Source organism: Aristolochia californica, unplaced genomic scaffold, assembly GCF_029961685.1.
Source record: "Aristolochia californica isolate CCGP_79_NKW_82.1479 unplaced genomic scaffold, dmAriCali1.0.hap1 SCAF_15, whole genome shotgun sequence".
NCBI classification, from domain to species: domain Eukaryota; kingdom Viridiplantae; phylum Streptophyta; class Magnoliopsida; order Piperales; family Aristolochiaceae; genus Aristolochia; species Aristolochia californica.
In genome coordinates this window covers 25,238,137-25,262,854 of record NW_027181826.1, presented here as the reverse complement: position 1 = coordinate 25,262,854, position 24,718 = coordinate 25,238,137, and the positions used below count along the sequence as shown (strand labels likewise).

General features: G+C 40.9%; 3 protein-coding genes across 6 annotated transcripts; 2 read left to right on the top strand and 1 right to left on the bottom strand.

Moving 5' to 3' along the window:
- Window positions 1-640: 640 nt before the first annotated feature.
- On the top strand, window positions 641-2,749 carry LOC137952327 (uncharacterized). The gene is made up of 3 exons (XM_068799462.1): window positions 641-981; window positions 1,894-1,959; window positions 2,125-2,749. Exons 1-3 carry the CDS (start codon window positions 808-810, stop codon window positions 2,605-2,607), a joined length of 723 nt encoding a protein of 240 aa, XP_068655563.1. The 5' UTR covers window positions 641-807; the 3' UTR covers window positions 2,608-2,749.
- A 9,847-nt stretch (window positions 2,750-12,596) lies between these two features.
- Window positions 12,597-15,931, top strand: LOC137951924 (uncharacterized). 3 transcript variants are annotated; one of them, XM_068798918.1, is made up of 6 exons: window positions 12,597-12,996; window positions 13,235-13,403; window positions 13,522-14,199; window positions 14,675-15,104; window positions 15,224-15,305; window positions 15,430-15,931. In XM_068798918.1, exons 1-6 carry the CDS (start codon window positions 12,967-12,969, stop codon window positions 15,634-15,636), a joined length of 1,596 nt encoding a protein of 531 aa, XP_068655019.1. In that variant the 5' UTR covers window positions 12,597-12,966; the 3' UTR covers window positions 15,637-15,931. The 3 variants fall into 3 exon arrangements, with proteins under 3 accessions (XP_068655019.1, XP_068655017.1, XP_068655016.1); XM_068798916.1 differs by having other exon boundaries at window positions 14,663-15,104; XM_068798915.1 differs by having other exon boundaries at window positions 14,660-15,104.
- Window positions 15,932-17,210: 1,279 nt separating this feature from the next.
- On the bottom strand, window positions 17,211-24,718 carry LOC137952376 (auxin response factor 6-like). 2 transcript variants are annotated; one of them, XM_068799530.1, is made up of 15 exons: window positions 23,698-24,718; window positions 22,901-23,013; window positions 22,549-22,647; window positions 22,404-22,460; window positions 22,160-22,315; window positions 21,982-22,066; window positions 20,951-21,041; window positions 20,705-20,869; window positions 20,478-20,600; window positions 20,204-20,279; window positions 19,899-20,046; window positions 19,696-19,788; window positions 18,395-19,608; window positions 18,095-18,285; window positions 17,211-17,705 (listed from the first exon to the last, which is right to left on the bottom strand). In XM_068799530.1, exons 1-15 carry the CDS (start codon window positions 23,738-23,740, stop codon window positions 17,507-17,509), a joined length of 2,853 nt encoding a protein of 950 aa, XP_068655631.1. In that variant the 5' UTR covers window positions 23,741-24,718; the 3' UTR covers window positions 17,211-17,506. The 2 variants fall into 2 exon arrangements, with proteins under 2 accessions (XP_068655631.1, XP_068655630.1); XM_068799529.1 differs by having other exon boundaries at window positions 18,395-19,788.

Sequence of the window (24,718 nt, the reverse complement as noted above, 5' to 3'; positions counted from 1 at the left end):
AAACCTTCCAGAGCCATCATTACCATCACTGAACAGCCTATGCCGACGCTCCTAGCGTCACCTTCATAGCCACCGTCAACGCCTTCGTTGCTCTCTTCACCATCATCTCGTTGCATTCTGACTCTTCGCTCGTTGCCAAACATCACCGCTGCCTCCTTCCTGAGTATGTTTCCTTCATTCCCTTCAACTCTTTCCTTCGGGGAGAGGGAGAAATGCGTCCCGCGTGCGATTCATATGGATAAAATAGGTACGAAACCTTATTCCCCTGTTTTTTTAGTACAATACCTGACGTGATTAAAATGAAAAGGAGATCATTTTGGAGTAACGACCCAATCAAATAAACTAAATAATGTCGGAGTAATTCATGCCTGATTAATTTTGGACTATCTCCCGTTTAATTTATTCATGGACACGAAATGAACGGTGGAATAATTAAAAAGAAAAAGAATCTTAGAGTTTACATTCTTAAATAAATCAAAAACGTAAACGACAGAACATTTATCACGTGTGCTCTGAGATCCGCCAATACGTGTAGCACCGCAGACTACATAAACATGACCTCGTCTCCACGTGGGGAGTGAGTCAAAAAGCTTGACCACTGACCATTACTCCGTCTTCTTCCCCTGAAACCCAAAGAAGAGCCACGATTCAAAATGAACGAACCACTTCTCGGCAAGAAATTCTAACCATCCTGACCTCTCCGCGGTGGGGATTCCATTTAGAGTTTGGAAGAATTTCCTTGTGGTTTCTCGCTTTTCTTTCAAGTTTTGATTGAGCCCAAGTGCTCAGCGGGGAAGAAGAATCGTCATGCCTTGCTTGGTGCCTTTTGACAATAGGAACCTGGATACCAGTTTCTTTGTTTTCAGACCCACTGGTGTGGTTGTGGAAGAACTCATTGAGGCTCTCCAGTGGTTCTCTTTCTATGCCGAGGATCATGGCTGTGCTTACAGTGCTCTTTTCAAAAGTATTCATGGGAATTTGGTGAGACCCTCCCTTTATTGCTCGTCTTTTCTGTCGATGCCCTGCTTATCGAACTTCTGGTCTCAGCATATTTTTATCTGAAGTTGGATGTTGAAAGTTTGATTCAGTTTTTCAACTTACTGTTTTTGTATGTGGTCATTGACAACTAGTTTGGTTGTCTTATGTGGAGGTTATTTGATTTGCAGTTTCCTTTCACCTTGGTGACACTCCTGAAGGATATCATGCGTTTCGTAATGAGTTGACAGCAATCTTTTTGTAGCTCTTAAATTTTTATGTAAAATTCATGATAATATTTTAGTCCACTCGAGTGTTCTCTCTCCTGCTTAATTTTCAGTTATCGAATGTGATGAAGACATCTTGTTAATTTTTTCAGAATACGGATTTTAATTAATTTCTTCCAATTCCCAGAGCTTCTGTTTCCAGTTTTTACCTCTCTTTGCCTGATTAATTTGTCCTTTGTCTTGATAGCAAGGAATCACGAAAGTTACTACGTTTTCACTGCCCTATTTGTGGATCCATTTATCACAGTCTTTTTTTTGTTCTTTCTGGTATTTCTTTGTCAATGGTCTCGGCTAGGGGGATAAGTTGGGATAACTGCTTTCATTCTTTGACTGCTACTGTATTTTTTTCTGCAATTATTGGGCAAGCTGAGGATGTTGTTTTAGAACTTCTTCTTTTAATCTTATAGCAGTCTGTTTAGGATGGGTTTTATATAGTGAATTAAATGTTTGAATCTCAGCCTTTTCTGTCTGAATCTCAAATTTATTAATGATACGGCTTCTTCTCAATCCTGGTCTGGATGGATTATACCCTTTTTTTGTTGGTCTGTCTTCTGCTTGGAGACATCTCTTACCTTCATCATGCTGAACTAAAATGGTGATATAAATTGTGAGTTGGTTTTGGGTCACTCAGGTCATCTGGTATGGAGCATGGATAAAGAGATCAGAGGAGAAAAAGAAACTACTCAAGGCTTCTCTGGTAAGTGGTTAGGGCCTTACCTTCAAGTATCTGAACAACAACAAAAAAAATTAGAAATTCTGTTACAGACCAAAGAAGCATTTTCTACTTTCCTCCAACTATTTATTTTACCTTCTTCAACAGCACCTTACCTAATGCTCATGATTCTTATCCAATTTTCTGCAGTTGTCAGCTCTAACAAAAGTATCATCTCTAGCCATCCTACTTGACTATGGCTTCTTTGAACCTTATGCCGGTGAATCCAAAGATGGCCTCCGCAACACCAAGTTCAGTACAGGTGATACCGTCTCCATGACTGCTATGTGCCCAAACTCTCACGGTCTTGAAGCTCTCTCCTACGCTTGTTTAGCCGTATTAAAATCAATTTCCATAAAGATGGAAGGAGTTTCTTCTGTAGTGTGCTTTCAGTGCCATGACAAGCCAAGGGTGGCAAGCATGCATGTGTGGAAATCTCTGCAATCGTGTTATAGTTGGCTTCTCAGTTCGGATCACAGGAGGACCATTGCACCATATGTCAAGCATCTGGCTGCAACCATAGAGTATGATGTGTTTAGGGTTGTTTATGTGAGCAATGATGATATAATCAATTTCCGTCTCCTTTCACCCCAGCAGGCATTAGGAACCAAAGAAAGAGGTGAAGAAGAGTAAGTTTTTTAATATTAGGCCACTTTGGATTTTTCAGAAACTCCAATATTGGGCATATTTGAAACTATGTAAATACTTGTATCAGTATGGCTCATTATCAGTGGTGATTTTTAAGACTCTATAGATTTAGTTCAAAAGACGAAATATTGAGAGAAAACAAGAGGAAAAAAGAGGTTATGGACTTGTATCCTAACCTTTATCCTGAAACTCAATTAATAGATTAATAATTCTATAATATTATAATTATACCCTAAACTAATTACATCAGTGTTATCTTTATGAGATGATTCTTTATTTACCATCATGCCATCACTGTGTAGGCCTATGAGCCTTATCTTTGGTTTGTGGCCTTGAGCCTATCATCCACATCTCTTTGATGTGTAAACCTTCCTTGGTCTTATGAACTTGAGTCCATCTTCTAACATACTTGGATGTGTGGGCCTTCTTTGGTCGTGTGCGTTTGGGTTCATCTTCTAACACTCCCCCTCAAATTGGGGGTAAGAGAACATCATACATGTCCAACTTGTTGCAAATGGTGTATAGGATCTTCCTGTATAAAATGACAGTCCACCATATCTTCCAACACTCCCCCTCAAGCTGGTAGTCTCTTAGAGAACCACCTGGCATAATATAGGAGAGTAAATCACTCCTAGTCGTAAGACATCCTTCCATACTCCAGTTAAATAGTCATAGTCAAAATTACTTTTCGCTCAATTTCACAAGAGAAAATTAGTCTTACTGTGGAGCACAAAGTCTACCCACTTTCTCAGGGTAACTCAAAAAAATACCTCTTGGGTGAATAATAGACTTAACTCACGTTGGATGTTGGGCACACTCTTATCCTCTGTAGGTTGTGGATTTATATTGTGGGGGGGGACTAATTATTGGAAGATAATAAATAAGTCAACCCGAGTCAGGAGACCAGGATGAGAAGGCAGAGACTGACTCAAATCAAGTTGACTGTCAAGTTGACCTAGGTCGAATGGACTCGATCTAAGTTTATCCCTACCGCTGGGTTAACCCGAGCAGAACAGAGTCAATTTGGTCACCCGATCGCTAGGTTAACCCGGGTGAAACAAAACAGACTCGATTCAGGTTTAATCCGGCGCTTCCTAATTTAGGAAGTCTTTTAATCGATAAATATGCCATCTTCTTCCCCGCGATTCTAGCTCCCATACAGCGTGGGACGACAGTAAACCAAAGAGAGCGTCTTCAGACAGTAACTTCCCAAAAAGCAACACAGCAAGCTCAGGATGGAAGAAACAACGCAACAACAATCAATTACAGGAAATATAAACGAAAAAATCAATCTGGCTGGCCTCTTCGTCCTCCCAAAGCGGGAACCCAACTAGCACTCGAAAAAAAATAGCAAACAGAGGAGAAGCCTAGGGAAGCAAAACGATAATATTTTCGGATTAACAAGCTGAATGAAATCCGAATCAACAAGTATAATCAATATTAGAATGCTATTTTTTATTATTTTGTAATATTTATGTTTTTACCCTTTTACCCTTAGTCATTGTATTTAACCCTAACTTGTAATCTGTAAAGTTATGAATCAGAAATCAAATTTTATTTTTCATTGTTCGTCTTCCCGACTTCGCCTTCCCGACGACAGAGCTCAACGACTCTTTTCCGTTTGAGGTTTCAATATGGTATCAGAGCGATCAATCCTCTACTCGTCCCTTTCCCCAAAAATTTCGGCAACTGGTTTTGGCCATCGGTTTTCCGGCAACGGTTCACTCCGTTGATTATTTTTTCGTCTGGTTTTCCGGTAGCGGCTCACTCCATCTCTGATTTTTTCATCCTCGTTACCGAGAGGATGGATTTCGGCAAAGATTTTCAGCCTTAGGCTATCTATTTTTGGCCTTCGGCGTTCTGCAACGGCTGATTTCTCCCTCCGTTGGCTCTGTTGGTTATCTCCCGGCAAAGAGGTTAGCTTTCACACCTCTTCTAATTTTTTTTTTTTCTCTTCGTCTGGTTCCACTGCCGATTAGATTTCCTGTCTGGACATTTTCGTTCTTGAGGAGATACGAAACTGTTGGTAGTGGTATTGGTAGTGGTCGATTGAATTTTTTTTGAGGCGCTACCTAACTGGCTGGGAAAATATTTGGTTGGATCTGTTAAAAAAAATTTCTGGCTGGTCGCGAAGGTACTTTTTCGCGCAGCATTCACGGTTGGCCTTGGGGAAAATATTTGGTTGGCCGATTTGTGTTAAGATTTCTGTTGGATTGGTGAATTTTTTTTGGCGTTGCATTGGTGAACTGCTTCGGTTAACGCTCCATGGAGACTTACTCATCGACGACTGCTCCAGATTCTGGTCGTCGTACCAGTGCGTCTCGTTCCATTTTTTAAGAACCATCGAACCCATATTATATTCACCACTCGGACAGCCTGGGGCAAGTTCTTGTCTTGCAGCTGCTCACCGATTACATTAGTTGGAGTCGTGCGATGTTGATCGCCTTATCCGTGAAGAACAAAGTGGGTTTTTGTCGATGGTTCCATACCTGAACCTCAAAGTGCTTATCCTATTTTGCTTAGCTCTTGGACCCAGAATAATAACATGGTCCTCTCTTAGATCCTAAATTCGGTTTCCAAGGAAATCTCTGCGAGTGTTATCTTTGCTGCTTCTGCCCGAAAAATTTGGCTCGACCTTCGGGATCGTTTTCAACAACGTAACGGCCCGCGTATTTTTTAGCTTAAACGAGAATTGATAACCTTGCGTCAAGACAAGGATTCTGTTAGCACTTATTTCACCAAGCTGAAAACCATTTGGGAAGAACTAAGCAAATACCGCCCTAATTATTCTTATGGGACATGCTCGTGTGGTGGCGTTAAACATCTTACTGATTTCCACCATATGGAATATACTATCCTTCTTAATGGGACTTGATGACTCTTTCTCCCAAGTTCGTGGTCAGCTGCTCCTCATGGATCCGATGCCCCCTATTAATCTTGTTTTTTCTCTGGTTGTTCAAGAGGAACAACAAAGGAAGACTACTCAAGCCTCGGGTTCGCATACTCCCACTGACACGATGGCCTTTACAGTTAAATCTGGGAAGCCAGACATTCATAAACCTGGCTCACAGTCCTCTCAGAGATTCCAATCCACTTACAGTGCCCCCCGGAATCCGAATTACAATGTTCCTCGGAATCAGACTTACAGTGCTCCCCGGACTCAGAACAAGGAAAAATATTTCTGTACCCATTGCAAGATTGTTGGTCATACTATCACTCGTTGTTTCAAGCTCCATGGCTATCCGCTTGGCCCCGCAACCAAAACCCACCAAAATCCTCATGCTGCTGCTCATCAAGTTTCTATTGCTGATGATAGCCAAGGTGTTCCTTCTGTTGGAAGCTTTGTTCAGAATCTGGACCCTACTCAATATCAACAACTCATGTCAATGCTTTCTACACGCCTGCATAGCTCAGCAACAGTAACTACTACTCTAACATCTTCTACATCCAACTGCTTGGCTGGTACTTGTTTTTCTGTAACTTTAAATCCTCTAATTTCTTCACCTCAGTCATGGATTGTAGACTCAGGAGCTACTAGACATATCTGCTCTCACGCTCATGTTTTTGTTTCCTCGCATGTTATCCCACACGCTACTGTTACTTTGCCCAATAACTCTCAGTTTTTGGTCCACTTTGCTGGTGATATTAAATTGCATTATCACCTTATGCTTAAAGACGTACTGTTTGTTCCTCAATTCAAATTCAACTTGATCTCAATTAATGCTTTAGTTACTAACTCTGACCTCACAGTAAGTTTTCTTCCTGATTGTTTTGTTATCCAGGATCTCTCCACCCAGAGGACGATTGGCAAGGGTGACAAAATCCAAGATCTCTATGTCTTCCGTGCTCAGAATTTGACTTATGTTTCTCATATTTTTGTTAACAATATTTCTGCTCATGTTTGGCATAATAGGATAGGACACATTTCTTTTCAGAGACCTGATTTTTTGAAGGATCAATTAAACTGTGATGTAACTAGATTACATAAATCCGATCCTTGTTATATTTGTCCTCTTGCTAAACAACGTAGATTATCTTTTGAATCTCATAATCATTTGTCAGCATCTCCCTTTGATCTTGTGCACTGTGATATTTGGGGACCATATCAAACTGTTTCCTATACTAGTCATCGTTTTTTCTTTACTCTTGTCGATGATTGTACTAGATTTACTTGGATTTACCTATTGAAGACTAAATATGATATTGTCTTTGTGATACCGTATTTTTTTAACATGGTTTCTACGCAGTTTAATGCCAAAATCAAGGTTTTTCTATCTGATAATGCACCTGAGTTATCCTTTGTTGACTTTTTTCAAACTCATGGAGTTTTGCACCAATTCTCATGTGTTGAAAGGCCTCACCAAAACTCGGTTGTTGAATGTAAACATCAACACCTTTTGAATGTGGCTTGATCGTTGTTTTTTCAATCCCGCATCTCCGTCCCTTTTTGGACCGAGTGTATTCTTACTGCGGCTTTCTTAATTAATCGAACTCCTTCTCCTCTCTTACGCCATAACACCCCCTTCCATTTGCTCTATAACACTTCTCCTGATTATTCCATCTTTCGCGTCTTTGACTGTTTAGCCTTTGTTTCCACCTTAGTTGCTCATCGCACCAAGTTTCACCCTCGTGCTCGGGTTTTTGTGTTACTTGGTTATCCAGCTGGTGTAAAAGGTTATAAATTCTATGATGTGGAAACCAAACAGGTTTTTCTTTCCAGAGATGTCGTGTTCCATGAGGAAGTTTTCACTTTCCATACTATCACACGTTTAGATCAACTTAATGATCACTTTCTTGATTTAGTTCTGCCTCACTCCTCCCTCCAAGTTCATCCTTTTCCAGACCTCAATTCTTCCCCTATTCCCGCTTCCCCCGTTATTTCTGATATTCCAGTTGCTGGTCATCCACCTCATGATCTTCCCACACTTGTTCCTTCCTCATCCGTTGGTGCTCTTCTTCGCACATCTACTAGGAAGACTCATCCACCTCATTACTTACAGGATTATCACTGTAATTTACTTGTTGGTCCTCCTCCATCTATTCCACTCTCTCAGCCTTATCCAATCTCTAACTCCATCTCTTACCATGCCCTTTCTGATTCCCACAAACACTTTGCACTCAGTCTCTCTTCTCAGGTTGAACCTCAATATTATCATCAAGCAGTGAAGTGTCCTGAATGGAGGTTGGCTATGCGTGACGAGTTGGCCGCTCTGGAAGCAAACCACACCTGGACCGTCACTCCTCTGCCCCCTGATAAATATACCATTGGATGCAAATGGATTTATAAAATCAAACTTAACTCTGATGGTTCTCTTGAGGACCATAAGGCTCGTTTGGTAGCTAAAGGCCCCCACAAGAAGGTTTGGACTTTGTCGACACCTTTTCTCCAGTAGTCAAATTAGTAACGGTGAAGGTTCTTCTTGCCCTTGCTGCCTCCCATGGTTGGCATCTTGCTCAACTTGATGTCAATAATGCCTTTTTACATGGTGATCTTTTTGAAGAAATCTATATGGATCTCCCTCTTAGCTACCTTCGACAGGGGGAGTCCTCTTCCTTTCACAACAAACTGGTTTGCAAGCTTCACAAGTCCCTTTATGGTCTCAAACAGGCTTCGCACCAATGGTACTCAAAATTTTCTCACGTTTTAATCACGTTTGGTTTTCTTCAATCGAAATCCGATTACTCTCTTTTCACCAAAGGACATGGCTCCTCCTTTGTCGCCCTCCTAGTTTATGTGGATTATATCATTCTTACTGGCCCTTCATCTAGTGCTATTACTGAGCTCAAACAATTTCTGCATACTCAGTTCAAGCTCAGGGATCTTGGTTGTCTTAAGCACTTCCTTGGTCTTGAAATTGCTTAGTCCAAAGCCAGTATTGTGTTTTCTCAACGCCATTACACCTTACAATTACTTAAAGACTCAGGTTACCTAGCTTGTAAACCCACTAGTATTCCCATGGATCCCAAACTTCCTTTAACTGCCACTGACGGTGACCTGCTTCCTGATATAACCCACTATCGACGGCTTGTTGGGAAACTTCTTTACCTTACTTTATCTCTCCCCGACATTACTTTTGCCGTTCACAAGCTCACTCAATTTGTGGCCCAACCCCGCTTTCCTCATCTCCAGGCAGTTCATCACCTGCTTCGTTATCTCAAGACCAGTCCTGGTCAAGGTTTGTTGTTTTCTTCTACTTCTTCCTTGCAGGTACGCGCTTACTCTGATGCTGATTGGGGATCATGCCTTGATTCTCGCCGATCTACTACAGGCTTTTGCATCTTCATTGGTGATTCTTTGGTCTCTTGGAAGGCCAAAAAGCAGACTACCGTCTCCCGCTCCTCCGTCGAAGCTGAATATCAAGCTCTTTCTTCCACTGTCATTGAACTTATTTGGTTACAACAACTTTTTCAAGATTTTCAAGTCAAAGTTGACTCTCCTATGCTGCTCTATTGCGACAATCAAGCTGCAATTCACATTGTTTCTAACCCTACATTTCATGAGTGCACCAAACATATTGAGATTGATTATTATTTTGTTCGTGAACGTGTTACTTCGGGAGTCCTCAAGTTACTTCCCGTTCGTTCTCAGTACCAGCTAGCCGACATGTTTACTAAACCTCTCCTTTCTACCCACCTTTTTTCTTTGTTGTCCAAGATGGCTGTCAAGGACATTTACAAGCCACCTTGAGGGGGAGTATTAGAATGTTATTTTTTATTATTTTGTAATATTTATATTTTTACCCTTTTACCCTTAATCATTATATTTAACCCTAACTTGTAATCTGTAAAGTTACGAATCAGAAATCAAATTTTATTTTTCACTCGTCTTCCCGACTTTGCCTTCCTGACGACAGAGCTCAATGGCTCTTTTCCGTTTGAGATTTCAATAATCAACAAGACGTGCTATGTTTGGAACTTGGTCCGAGTTGCTGTTGACGAAGAAGGAGACCGTTTGAGGTTCTTCCGCTGCCGACTGGAGGAAGAGGAATCTGAGTAGAACTCCTTGGTCTGAAGCGTGTCGTCGAGTGTCATCACATCCTCACTAATTGAATTTCGACGATGCCAGGATGAGGATGGCATCCCGCAGTAGAAACGACAGCAGCAGCAGCGGTGGTGACGGGAAAGGCTGAGTTTTTGGGAACAGAGGCTGGTGAAGCAGAACGGGCCGGGAGCTAGTTGGCCATAAGCGTGGGTATGCCGGGGAGGTCGGGTAAGTCGTGCCGACTGCGGTGGTGCAACCAATTGAGTCGTTTCGTGCAACATCTCCCCTTCACCACGAAAGAGGATGAGATCATCATATGGGCACACGCCACGCATGGCAACAAGTAGGCGGCCATCGCCATGGTTTGACCGACAGATTCTGCATCAAGCTGTTTTTCATGCAAGCAACTTTGCATGATTCCTCTTCTCTCAATTAGTGAAAGTGAAACCCAATAATTTTTTTGTAAAATCTTCTGTTCTATTATTATTATTTAAAATTATTTTTTATTTTTATAGGCTAAAGTGAAATGCTTTATAATTTAAACATTAGGGTTTAGGGTTTAAGATTTCAGAATAAGAGCTCTTCGTTTATTTCTATCTCAGACCCAGATGCAATTTAGATGAAGGTCGTAACAATCTCCTGCCCTTTTCTCAAATTCTGAAACATTATGAATTTCCATTAACCATGGGCGAGTTTATTGACAGATACGGAAGAACGTCACAGCCGATATGACATATCTGCCGAAATCTCATGACTAAGTACAGTCCCTAACCCCTATGCCCACATCGTCTCTGCTCATCCTCTCTGCGTTCAATAATAATGGCTGATCTTTTGTTTCTCCATTAAAAATACAGAATCTGCCAGATAAATTGGATCACAGGCCAAAACATGGGTCTCGTCAATGTTTATTATTGACATTCTGTAGGAATCAACGTGGACCAACCATGTTTTCTCTCCATTATTTCGAATCCCAGTACAGCAATATCAGGTTTTAATCCCTGTTCATCTGAGACATCATTCCCAATCTGTAGGAATCAGCGTGGACCGACCATGTTTTCCCTCAATTATTTCGATGGTTGCATCCCAGTACAGCAATATCAGGTTTTAATCCCTGTTCATCTGAGACATCATTCCCAATAAACTTCCAAGTTTCTTCTACTGTCAGATGATTTCAGAGACGGGCGGTGTCACCGTTTCCATAATTGAATCAAAGACAAAACTGCATGAAAAGCGATGTCGACAACACACAGAAATCAGAACGATGCATCCAAAGTCCAGACGCCGATCTTGGAAGGTTTCGGTTCACGAGTTCCACCTGGACGAGTCTAAGGGATATAGAGGCTTCTCATTCGTCAAGTTCTTTCCAAGCTGTCAATCAATTCCATTCCGAATTAAGAAGTCTGCGAGTACTGACCAGACCATGCTTGCAGACAGTCAAAAATCTCTGCGAATTAAAGGCATTGAACCAAGCCTTTGCTTTTGTCTCCATCGATAAATTTCTGGGTCTGATCGCATTGGCCAGTACAGATTGAGTACCAGTCCTCCCCAGTCCTCAAGAATGTTAGAAGAAGACCGCAGCAAAGATAGATTAGTTCAACTTTCTCTTTGCACATGGTCTGCAGAAAAATAACTAGAAATTGCAGCGACCTAATCTTGAAGAAAAGGCAGCAGGGCTTGGATTTGGAAGGAATGGAAATCTCCGTATGCATCAGAGGAGGCAGAGCAGGAAACGTAGAACATGGGGTGGGTCCTATGCGAGAAAAATGTGAAGATACGATGGATTTGAGGTCAAGCAGCATGTTTGACAATTTGCCTCACAGAAACCTAACCCTGTCTGCCCAGGCAATGCCCATGAAATGCATGCAAGCAGACTGGGTTCAAAGCAAGTCCCATCAAAGTGTCTGCAGAGACCATGACTACCCTGTAAGTTCAACTCGACTGCCGCCTCTACTTACCTTCATTTAGAAAAAAAGAAGAAAAGGATATTTTGATTATGAAGGATGAGTTCAGATTTACTAGTGGGTGAAATCATCACAGCATTGGTCTCACCCGCATGATTAGATTTAAGAGGGTTACTTGGGGTTAATCTCAAGTGATATTTGTGATGGATCAATCACTTGTAACTAAGGTTTATCAAATCATTAGAAGAGGGAAATTCCTGCAAATTGAGGTCTGTGATAAAGAAATATTAAACCTTTGATAATGGTGTACGAAGAGAGAGATTAATGGTGTGAATATAATATTACATAAATACATGAGTTTCAACGTTATAGAGTTGTGCAGGCCCGAGATTAATGGTGAGTATTCAATTCAACCAAAGACTGAAGAGAAAGAAAGAGAGTGCAGAAGAGGGAAAGTTGGTGGATGAAGAGAGAGAATTAGAACACAGTAGAGAGAGAAAGAGAGAGAGTCTGTGAAGTCTGTGGGGAGGTACTTTTGATTGACTGATTGAGGAAGAAAGGTGGGTCTTAATTAGTTGGTAGAAACTCGCCGAGGAATTGGGGAGCATGCACCGAGAATAGCAATCGACACTGTACTCGGAATTCTGTTTCTTAATTATTTTAGTATTTCTCTAACTTGATCTGGATAACTTTTTCTATTAATTCAGTTCAATTTAAATATCTCACAAAACTAGGTCAGCTGCTTGTTTTAATTAATATTATTAATTAATTAATTTGTCCATATTTTTAATTGGATGAAAACTTTGGTATACATATCAAAGGATTTTCAGTTTTTTATCAACAGTGGACGTGTTCATAAGAGGGATCACTGGGTTGTGGAAATCTAATTTTGTCAATGGACATTTACAGATCTTCTTCTAACCGGTGAGATTTTTTATTTTTTTTCCTCATGAAAGCGACAATGCAGTCAAGATGGTACGTCACCATGTCAACTCCCAACTGTAATTCTACAAAAGAAGCTATATAAAGAAAGAGCTTTGAACTTGTAGCAGATAAGAAAATCAATTGAAGGATGAATTGCAGGGGGCAGACTGAAACAGATTCGGTTCAGGAAGAGGTTTGAATTGCTTGACATGACGCTATAATCCATTACAGCATCATGGGTTCCTGAACTTTTTGGTTTCAAAGTCGAAAAAGAGGAAAAGCGGGAGAAAAATAATGATTAGTGGCTAGAATTTCAAAGTTTCAAACAGCAAACCCGAGTAGTAAAAAAGATCGCTGAATCGATGATGGCAGGCTAAGAAAGATCGCCGTCCATGGTTTTTGTCTTCTTCGTGCTCTTCCTTGCTATAAAAGAGGCGGCCAGTGCTGTGACCAGTGAGATATTTCACTTCGCAGTTTTAGCAGACAGATATCTGTTTTCTCATACTCTCTGAGAACAGAGAGCAAGAAGAAAGTTCAATGGAATATGAGAGGATTGATAAAGTAAAGGTGAGGAGCTTCTGGATGCATAAAGTCCTATCGATTTTCTCTGATTTGGTGAAAGATAGGGGTTATGGCTTTGGATATTGCGTCTTTGTTGATTTGTTTCTTCGCTGTTGCTTAGTTTTTCTGGGTTCCTTTTCCTTTACTCTGCGTGTGCTAAGAACCTGTTTTCTGGGTTCCTTTTCTTTTACTCTGCGTGTATTCATGAGTAGATTTGAGCTTGTATCTTCATCTTCTTTTGCAGACAGGAATGATTTCCCCTAGTAAACTGAGGATTAAACTTTTAGGAGCTCACAATCTTAGAAAGGAGGGTGGGAGCAATTCTTCAAGAACTTCTCCATCGAAGCTTGCGGATTTGGAGTACTCAAAAAACAGTCTATTAGCTGACACAGTTGAGGAATTCGAGAGTGAAGGTCTGACCCACTTTCTCCACTCTAAACAAGCATCAAGCTCTACTTTGATTTGATTAAGAAATATTAGTAAAAACTTTTATTGTGGTTACTATGGATTTTTATGGTTTATCATATATAGGTGGGCCAAAAGATTTGCCTGGTACATCTCCTCTGGCATCTAACTACATCAAAGTCAGTCAGGGCTCTTCACACTCAAAAGAGATTGAAAGTAAAATTACCGGAGATACAGGTCGTATTAATATTAAGAACAATTCAAAAGGTGTAGCTCATCAAGTTCATTTCAATACTAATTTGAGCTCAGTTCACCCTGTGAGATCTCTTGAAGAAGATTACTCTGATAATGATAGTGGTCATGACAATGCAAGTTCATCCAGCTTTGAATTTCACAAAGGAGAAAGGACCTTGCACAATTCTATATTTTCTCGTCCCATCCCATCTAAGTGGAACGATGCAGAAAAGTGGATTCTGACCCGGCATACAGATCAACCAAATTTGGTAAAGAAGACTATCATGCAGTCCCAAATGAATAGACAGCAGATGAGGATTCCACCTGAAGTAATAGTTCCAGAGCAAAGGGCAAATCATATGGCGGTAATGGACACTAAACAATCTGATACATGCCATCCACCATCACAGAGCGGACTGGAGAAGTTTATGGCTGTTAGGTCGCTTCTTCCAGATTTAGTGGCTGAAGGAAGATTTCCTGATCGGTGTTCCAGTGATCGGTGTTCCAGTGGTGTTGATTCTGTGAATCTTCTTAATGATCAGGAAGCAAACCAGAATGCTGCAATGACTAGTAAGTTGGTTTTCTTCTATATCTAAAATGAACATTCTTAGACATCTTAAGGATGTTGCTTGTCCCAGAATATTTGAATTTTTCCTTTAAGAAACAAACTGAATAGAAGATGAGCTGATTCATTTAGAACATTTGATTTCTGCAAACAACTTTGAACCCGTCTATGAGCCAAATTTTCATTGATCGATTGGCCATCTGTGAAGCATTGCACAGTTGGACAGTTATATGTAATGGTTCAACCAGTTTAACGGTTCATCCATTTACAAGCAATTGATGTAGTACTGAGGGTCTTTAATGGCAAGATGTTTTCTGCCTGACTGATCATGTTAAACCCTCTCGTGGGAAACTTCAGGTCCTTCAGTTATTTGACATGCACTTCGATTCATATGTGCAATCTCCTTGTAGGATTTATTCTTGTAAGCGTTTTCTCATATAAATCTGCAATTTTTTTGACATAAAGCAGCCATTCCTGCAGTGAAGTCAATTTCCATGAGAGATGCAGGAACTGAAATGACCCCAATGACTAGCCAAGAGCCCTCAAGGACTGGAACTCCTGTAGGGTCTATATCACCACTTCGAAGTCCAACTTCCTCAATGCCATCTACTCCAAGAACAGGGAAGCCAAAACCCTCTCCTGCGGAGTTCACAACTGAAACAAGTACAGAGGAAAATAAAAGTTATGAAATGTCTGAGAAAGAACTGCAGATAAAGACAAGGAAAGAGATAGTGGCTCTTGGTTTACAGCTCGGTAAGACGAATATTGCAACATGGGCAAGTAAAGTACAAAATCAAAACAGTGTCAAGGCTTCTCCTGAGAGTAGGGATCCTGAACAAGTTGTAAAGCTCGAGTATGAAAACCGTGCAGCAGCTTGGGAGGAAGCAGAAAAGTCTAAGCACACAGCAAGGTTGGTTCTCTTACTGATAAAGTGATTTTTTTTTTTCTGCTAAATTTCACTTTGATGTAATCATGTGTTATTCTTTCAGGTGGTTTTAAGATTAATGAAATTTTGTCTGGATATTTCAGATACAGGCGGGAAGAGATCAAGATTGAAGCATGGGAAAGTCACCAGAAGGCAAAAATAGAAGCAGAGATGAAGAGATTAGAGGTATTTTCAGATTCTTCTGCCCATGGTATGGAAACTTTTAAAAGTTAACCAGCTAATTGTCTTCAAGTCTGAGAATTGCTCAACTCTACTTCCTAATCAGTGCCTCTGTTTGAATCCCTACCAGGCTCTAGTTGAACGGAGGAAAGTTGAAGCACAAGAAAGAATGATGAACAAATTAGCAAGTTTGCAGCTGCGGTCGGAAGAGAAGCGGGCAATGGCAGAAGCTAGAAAAAACCAGCAGGCAGCAAAAACTGCCCAACAAGCAGAATACATTTGCCAAACGGGAAGAATCCCGTCAACTAATATCATCTTCTCTAGGTGTTTTCACTAAAATCAGGTAGATATGCTGCTGCTCTAGAGAGGTTTCTCCGCAAATAATATCTTTCTTCTGTTTTCTTCTGTCTTCTTCTGTCTTGCTTTATAGACATATCATCTCAATCCAGTTGATATCTGAGAAGCAAATGTACAATGTATACATCAAATAAGGGGGGTTTCTGGTGTGAAGACGATATTGGTGTAATGTATCGGATTTTTGTCTACCTACTACATTATCCAACTAATATTTTTCACATTTTCGAAAGGCAAAACAATGGCTGAGACGAAGATTATGTGAGCTGAGACAAGAGTGTTACCCATGTGCTCATTCACTCCAGTTTTGCTTGGAGGGTTTGGACCCATTTACTTCACCTTATTGGTATCCAGATGTGTCTCCCCAGTGACTTTGCCCTCAACTACTTCATCCCTCGCCTTGGAAAGATTCCCCAATTTAAATTTGCATCTATCGAAGAAGTGGCAACAAGCATCATTGGCTTGGGTTTCAACTAGAAAGGAATTCTGCCACCTGGGTAGCCTCTGTATATATCAGGAAATTGAATATAATTAAATATTTTATTGGAAATTAGTTTAGTTGAACCGATAATTTTAATACATATAGAATGTATTTTATTTATTTAAAATTTAAGTTAGACATCATAATGATATTTATTATACACACTTATATACCTATGATCTCTGGTGAGACTTAAATCCAAGATCATACCCCCCCCCAAAAAAAAAAAAAAAAAAAAAAAAAAAAATGTACCTGACCATTAAATAAATAGAAGAGTAGAACAGATGATCAAAATAAAATCGTGTGATGACCTAAGTACAGTATGGCAAGTTTAGCAGAGATAAATTTAGTAAGTGGAATCAAGTTTCTCCTCCAGTTACTAATAAAGATAGTTTCTGCTGGAGAATTTTAGAAAATTATAGAGAGAGGCAATCAAATCTGGGAAAATGAAAATGTTTCTAAACAGAATTGAGAAAAGAAATCGGAAACCTGGTCGGCAAAGGCGAAGGAGATCGACCTGACAACTCGGGAGTTTGAAAACTATAAAGATCTGCAAAAGGGCAGAACACGTGTGATAGCAACCAGACGAGTTTGATTGACAGAGCAGAAAGGGATATGGAAAGAAAAGGGTAGCCACACAACCTGTCTGAACCAGAAAAAACAAAAAACAAAAGAAAAAGAAAAAGGCTTACCCACTTTTTCGTATTGATTGGAAGGGATGAGGACCAGCAACAGTGGCAAAGCTCCGACACCCAGAAGGCCCCATTCTCACATGGGGTTTAATTAGTACACCCACCCAGGGAACTTCGCTCTTCCTACCACTGTCCGGAGCTGTCATTCACCCGGATAAACTTCCTGCAATGGAGATCAAAAAGTGTTATGACCTGAACATGTTGAGCAGATTAGATACACGAAGTTAAAAAGTGAGGAAACGTATGGAAAGCGAAACACTCATTGTCAGTCTTCTCAGATGGGCCATAGTGCCCGTAGTTATTGTTGAAAATGAGTGATCAAGATTGGATTGCTTCCGTTAGAAACTCGGACAGTATAGAAAGCCAGAAACCTTCACTCAAAGAGATGAGGGCGCAAGAGAATAAAAGCATTTGCTCCTGAATCATGGTCCATAATAATACATTGCAAGATGATAACAAAAGAAGGAAATATATAAGTGCTTTCTTTACAGCATTGATCCTCTAAAATAAATAGGTAGCTGTTACACATGTATCACTGTGATATGTGGGATATTGATATAATACAATAATCTGTTTCTGCTAGAAGCCACTTTACTGGGTGCTGTCCCAACCTCCACAATGTGGGAAGCTAATATTACAGAACTGGTTGCCACGTGGTGTAACCCAGGGTTCTTTTCATTTTAGTAGTCTAAAGACCCCACGGATGTGATCCCAGAACTCAAATTTCTCGAGTCCTGTCGGCTAGCGTAATCATCGCAGCTGTTGCTGGAGAGCCTCTGGATTGGGACCGAATTCAGGAGCTCAAGTCCTTGCTTGCCCATCTGCAGCACTTCTTCTGGCGAGAGTATCTTGATACACCAGACGTTGTTCACAAACTCCCTGCAACAAGTACATACCAACACACAAGTCAAGACTGATAACCATGTCTCAAAATCTTAACAGTGAAGAAAGGAGTAAGGGCAACTCCAAAATCTTCTTGTGAGACCGAAAGAACACTATTTTCACATGCTAAGCAGCAAATGGTCGTGCATGGTCAGTCCTCTTCAAGTAGATTGGCACTTGTAAAATAACAATGTTGAGATGAATGAATGTTTCCAGGTGAGAAGGGGTTCTCAGCTGGAACTTTTTAAGGACATCAAGGAAAAGGTTCTCAGCTGGAACTTTTTAAGGACATCAAGGAAATGGTTCTCAGCTGGAACTTTTTAAGGACATCAAGGAAAAGGTTCTCAGCTGGAACTTTTAAGGACATCAAGGAAAGGAAAACTTACTGCCAGGGGTCATCGCCAAGAAGAAGAACATCATTCTCCCGGTCGACGAATACAAGCTGCCAGCCTGATCTCAGAGGGTCCTCCAACTGGCCTTCAAGGCCAAACATTTGTGCGAGCTCACTGCGCAGCTCATGGTAGCTGCTAAACCTGGTTATGTCCAGTGACCTCCCAAAGGACCCTGACTTGTAAACCTGCTCATACAAATCCAATTCTCAAACAATTTTCACAGGAAAAAGAAACTAAAAGTTAACATAAGCAATAATCATACCATACCAAGTCACACTTAAGGTAGCAACTCACCTTCACAAAGGTTCTTGTCAGTGGATTCACTTGACCAGCATTCTCCGGCGATTGCAAAAAACCTGACTCTTCTAAGCAGCTTGAAGTTGCTATTTCCTGATTCAGTGAGTAATCATTCCCTGATCCATTCAAATAACTGGAAGGGGCATATGGAATAGATGTTGAATCAGACTCACTACCAACGCCCCTGAGGCCAGGCATCCCATTCTGCATTAAAAGTGATGAGGAGTCTAAATTGACCCCAAAGAGAAGATGAATTTGGGTGGGATCAGTACCTCTCTCTTGTTCAATTGAGCACTCTCTTCCAGGAAATGGAGGCAATGAAACAGAATTTGCAGGGATACTTGGCGGTGGCATAACTAACTGATCTACCTGAGGCAGAATGGGCTGAGCCCCCGAAGGAAGCAATGATTCCATTGCAGCTCGTTTGGGCAACCATGTATTGGAAGGGATTGGCGGGACTGTTCTTGGAAGGCTAAGAAGATTTGATGTGTCATCTGAAGCAAACGATCCCAAAATGCTATGTAAGGGGGAGATACCAGATGTGGTCACTGGATTCCCGTTCGAGTCTGGAAAGCTCTGCTGTTGGCACAGCGAGGAGATGTTCTGCAAAGATGGTCCCAGGGACTGAGAAGCCAATGCAAGTGCCTGGGAATGAGAAGCTGATGCAAGTGCCTGGGACTGACAAGCTGACACAAGCGCCTGGGACTGACAAGCTGATGCAAGTGCCTGGGCCTGAGACACTGACGCAAGTTGCGAGAATGTTGAAACTACAGTTGGGACAGGCTGCTGATCAGACAACTGTTGTTGCTGTGGTAGATGTTGTTGCTGTTGCTGTTGCTGTTGCTGTTGTTGTTGTTGTTGTTGTTGTTGTTGCTGCTGCTGCTGCTGTTGCTGTTGCTGTTGATGCTGCTGCTGCTGTTGCTGTTGCTGTTGCTGTTGCTGTTGATGCTGCTGCTGCTGTTGCTGTTGATGCTCAGTAAACGTATGGTGTTGCTGCAATTGCTGAAGAAGGTGGGCCTGAGATTGAACTCGAGGCTGATTTTCCTGGATGCTCCGAAGAATGGTCTGTGGAGATTGAGATTGAGTTTGTTGCAAAATTTGCCTCTGTAATAGAGCAGATCTGTTAGGCACAGTTTGAGATTGCTGAAACTGCAAGACAGATGGGGACGCATGCTTCGTGGGATCCATGTTCCTCATTTCCTGAAGAGCCGCTGAAGCCATTGCTTGGTACATGTCAGGATGCAGGCCAAGCATGGAAGCATCAAGCCTTGGCTGCAGCCAAGGGTTAACTCCCATACCTTGGAAATTCGAACCTTGAAATCCACGATCTGACCCATCTCCGCGCAGCCACATGAGAGGAGAATTCAAGCCAATATCATCATCCCTGACACCTGCATGGTATTAAGATGAGCAACATACTTTTCAGTTTGAGTAATAACAGAGACATTATTGTTTTTTTTTCTTTTTCTGTTTTTGAGTTTGAGCAGCACAAAGAGCATACCCGGATGCGAGGGTAATCCAGGAGGCCATGGGCGCTTCAGCCTCAGAGGAAATGGAGATGGATACATCGGAAATGTCGTCAAAGGTTCAATTTCCCACAGTGAGACTCTTGGTTGCCTCTCTCCAGCAGTTGATTCATCCCAACCAACCTGTTAAAACAGGATCATCATATAATTTTTTAACAGATTATGCACGTCAAAACAATTTAGACAAAAGTTTTCACGTCAGATGCCAGGCATATGTTTGTGAGCAAGCAAAAGTTTCCATATGCCAGATTATAGCACTGTACTTTTACAAGATAAGTACCTTCACTGACCGCCAGTAAGAGTTAGACCAACGAACAGTATCTAGGTCACCTATACCAGTAATCGTGCCCATGTACCTGGATATATTGACATAATATTATTATCAAGCTATCAAGCGTCCATGTATAAACTGATTCTAAGTAACAAGAAGAGAACAAGTGCCAAGAGTAAATATCCTAGAGCGAAGCAATTTCTAAGTGCTATATCCTGTGAGACTATGCAGTAATAGTACATAGGAAATCAAACGAAAGTATGAAACTAAATGCTGGACTCACCGCCGGACACTTGACTCCTCTGTCTCAAATAGCATTCTGAAGCGCATGCCAACAGAAACACGAGTGTGATATACTGCTTTCACATACTTTGCTAGAGGAATGACAAACTCAGAAGGGCTAGCCCTGAAAAAAAAAAAAACTAAGTTAATTAATTAATTAAAAAAAAATGATAACTTTTGAAATTGACAATATCATATTCCAAGTTCCATGAAAACTGCATGTATTACCTTGGGTTGTAGAAAATAGTGAAACGACTATTTGTTGCGTCAGCATGGGCAGCTGCAGCAAGCAGCCCTATATGCATGCTGTCGCTGGATAAAACTGATGATGGCATAACAGTTTGTGGTCGATTAGCACGCCGAATTCCCAGGAGTAACTGGTTCTTCTCATTCCTGATAGAGACAAGCACCACCAAGGCTATCAGGATGAATGTCGATCATTAAGAAAACAATTGAATTGTCCTGAACATTTACCAAATAAAAAGGACTGAATCACCAGCAACAAGTCTCTTTGCGCTCACAAACACACTCCAGCCTGTCGTAAGTAGGTGTCTCTTTGGCTGACCTGCAATTCAAGTAAAATAAACACACAAAACTATTTTAGTTTAATTTTCAAGTAAAGGAAACTGTGTCATAACTCAACAAATAATAGGTCCAGTACATTTATCTCACACACTCGGCCACTTACCCTTCAAGTATCCAACTAAAAGCTTTCAAACGAAAGTGTTACTTTCTTGAAACTTATTCATGGAGATTTTTTCCATGCCTCCAAGAACTAGACTCTCAATAGAAGATTCACAAAGCATCACCAGCTAATAGTAAACGAATGCAGAATCAATTACAGCAAACTAGACAATGCAACTTATATGGGCCAGATCCATAAGCTTATTAAACAAGTTTCTGAAAGTTTGCATTGCTTGTATAAGATAGTTCTTCAACAAAGAAGCATAAATGCTGCAAAAGAAGCGTCTATCTTGATATGAGAAGATGCATCAATGCTTCAGACTGACCAATGAAAATAATCTCATGGGACATATTTCAGACATTATGAAATTTTATACTTAGATGTAACACAGTTATATGGTATCAGCCATAGTGATTGTAGCAAAATCCTGCATAGGATCATCGCCTAACTCTGATGCAATTTCTTTGATTAGTTATACTTTAGCAGGTTCATTAAAAGGAAAAAGAAAGTGATGCCTTCACATGTGCTATCTTTGACTGAAGAAATAAAATGCCAAGTAACTGATAAACTGGTTTAGATAAAAATCCTTCACAACCTCAAAGTTTCTTTTCAATATTTTTGTGCCTGAGCCCCCCTTTTCTCTACTTTGTCAACTTCCTCGTAAACTTAAAAAAGCAACTACACTACCCCAAGAAATAAAGTTTCCTTTCTTTCACAACAGAAAATTGTAAGTTAGAACTTAATAACAGGCACGATAAGCTTTGTGTACAATGAGATACCAGATAACTATTACATGTGCCTAGAAATTTTGCAAACTTACCCCGAAATATATGACGAAATTTCCACTCATTATCATGAAGATCTCGAGCAATCAATTCCTGACAAGGAGGTTGCTGGGTGAAGTCCTAAAAGGAAGAAAACATATGCATAGGAGAGTAAGTATTCCTGGCAAAGAAGCCATAACTGAAAATATTAATGAAGCAGCACAAGTATCCTACCAATGGAGGAAAAACTTTTTCAGCAGCCCGGCGAGGAACAGAGAACCCTCCATGAGTGCTAGTGTCACTTGCAGTCAATGTCTTACAGAAGTAATTGGTTGGTTGCTTGCTAGGGGTACCTAAATCAGCAGGCAGAAATGGATCCTTTTGCTCTTGCTGAAGGAAACAGTTGTGTTAAGGGAAGACTAGGTACTCCAAAAGAATGAGGACGTCGCACAAAACAGAACAGAGGTAAAAAGTATACCAGACTTAGAGGTTGCAAGGTCATCTGTGCATATACTTCATCTGTCTCCACATCTGCCTGCATTGGCACATATTACTAAAATCTTATATCATGAAGAAAAATTATACAAGATGGATGTAGATACAGACAACTAAAGACTACTTACTTGCATTGTTACATTGTGAAGTTGACAGATCAGTTGAGGAGATAAGCTGGGATAATTAGGCATATGGGCATCAACTTCCTTGTTGGTTGAAGCAGCCACCTGCAAAGGAGAGGATCATTAGTATAGGTTTCACTAAGCCGACACTATTCAATACATACATACATACATCATACATATATATATATATATATGAAAGTACAATGTTACTCAATAATTTAGAATTACACTTAATCTACAGCTTGTTGTTTGCTGATCAACAAACCTGATCCTATCAATAATTAAGATGGAGTTAGTATTATCTTTTCTTAAATTTAAATCTAGTGATAGAGTTGAATGGGATACGTATCCTGACCTGCTCACTGTGACCTTGGGGAAAATAGACTACTCGGCTCCCAACAGCAGGCAAAGACACGAGAGGACCAGCACATGCATGCCAGAGTTCAGAATTCAGGACTCTCTTTTCTCCTGAGAAATGTACCACACAGCGGTATGGATCAGGTGCAAAATATTCATATAAGTTCAAATGAGCCAAAAAAAAAAGAAAAAAAAGTAGAGACTGAAATCTGATCGCCGAACATGGTGAAACACGAACAAAGAAAATAAACAGCAAAATGGTGCATCTGTGACCAATATATCAGCTAGTAGGTAAACATTTCAATAGCCATAAGGCAAAATTTGATAAAAACGAAACTTCAAAGACATCAAAATAATTAAAATATATTCTGAGGAAGTATAGAGTCAAGCAAACTAATGATTGCTTTAGTCCTAGTGTCGCAACAAATATTTGAGCTCAATCTGACGTTTTAGCTTGTACATAGATCCCAAACGTGCAAGAAGAAGAACCCAGCCTTCTGGATTGAAATGGTCAAAGGTGCTTAATGCCAAATAGAACAGCTAGAACAGCAAAGGCTAGACACAGAGAACCAAGAAACAGAAGCCTTACGGGGAGCCCCGACCAGAACAGCCCTTTAGGAATAAGACAGGTGCGCGGAAAATAAAAATAAAAAATAAAATACAATCCTAAGGTCCTAGGGTTGGAGAAGAAAGAAAAAAGAAACCTCAAAGGGCGACCTCTCAGAAATTCGAGTATCTGAAAATGGCATCATAAACAGCCCGAAAAAAACAATTTTGCAACCACCATCAACCTACCTTCCTGCGCCTGATGGCCGAAGCCAGATGCAGCGAACCTCATTTCTGCAGATTCAAGACAATTTACGCAGAAAAACTTGAACTCGTTTCAGAACGCAATCCGAATCCACCAACTGCCCTCAGTAAATGTGCGAAACCTCGAACGTCCACCGACGCTCCATCGTCAGAGAACCGTCTCTTTCAACCTCTCCTCCAAAAGACTGACATACCTTTATCGAATCTTCTGTCCTAACTCCTACCTCCATGAGAAATCCCAAACCGTTTTTCCACCGGTGAGCCGCGCTTTCACCTTTTCCATTTACCAACTCCAAATTCCCCTCAACTCCCCTCCTCAAAACGTCATCCAAAACCGGTTCCACTAAAAGATACACTCGTCTTCAGCCTCATCCGCACCTGATCCTATGCACTGAAACCCTAGTAATCCCAATCTTCACAGATAGCATTAACCACTATCCCAAGTTCAAAATACACGCATTTCAGCTCGAAAATCAACACAACTCCTCAAAAACCACTACATCCACCTCAAAACCAGCATAAACTTCAGATCTTCAGCTTGCTCTCCCCAAAACCATCACAAAGCCAGCTTCTTTAACAGAATCCCTGCCCACAAACACACATTTTAACACACACGGAAGACGAAAGAGCCGAAACCCACGAACCAGTGCCTTAAACTCCTCCTATTACCAGATCCTCGTCTACAACTTCACAAACACGCATTCAAACACAAAATCAAACTCCACGCTCACCCACCTCAACTAACCACGCGAAGCTCGAAGAACTCCATTTACCCCACACACGCTTCCGATCTCCGATAACAACTTCCGATTCCACGATTAGCGCATGGAATCAAAATATCGGTTGTTTCAATATTAGCATGAAACAGAGATAATTTCTCGAGAGTTCGAATCACAGCTCAAGAGCATCTCAAAGTTTGCGAGTTGAAAAATTTTCAGCTCTTTCGGACGCTTCCGTCTGCTGCGTCCTCTGCTAGCTTCGGGCTTCACTAAGGAAGTGAATTGGC

Coding starts and splice junctions, on each gene's coding strand:
- LOC137952376 (XM_068799529.1), bottom strand. CDS start 23,740: ATGAGGTTCGCTGCATCTGGCTTCGGCCATCAGGCGCAGGAAG. Junction 22,461..22,548: donor TTCACAATGTAACAATGCAA/GTAAGTAGTCTT, acceptor GTGCCAATGCAG/GCAGATGTGGAGACAGATGA. Junction 20,870..20,950: donor GATTCAGTCCTTTTTATTTG/GTAAATGTTCAG, acceptor TGTCTCTATCAG/GAATGAGAAGAACCAGTTAC.
- LOC137952327 (XM_068799462.1), top strand. CDS start 808: ATGCCTTGCTTGGTGCCTTTTGACAATAGGAACCTGGATACCAGTTTC. Junction 982..1,893: donor AAAGTATTCATGGGAATTTG/GTGAGACCCTCC, acceptor TGGGTCACTCAG/GTCATCTGGTATGGAGCATG. Junction 1,960..2,124: donor AACTACTCAAGGCTTCTCTG/GTAAGTGGTTAG, acceptor AATTTTCTGCAG/TTGTCAGCTCTAACAAAAGT.
- LOC137951924 (XM_068798915.1), top strand. CDS start 12,967: ATGGAATATGAGAGGATTGATAAAGTAAAG. Junction 12,997..13,234: donor AGAGGATTGATAAAGTAAAG/GTGAGGAGCTTC, acceptor CTTCTTTTGCAG/ACAGGAATGATTTCCCCTAG. Junction 14,200..14,659: donor CCAGAATGCTGCAATGACTA/GTAAGTTGGTTT, acceptor TTTGACATAAAG/CAGCCATTCCTGCAGTGAAG.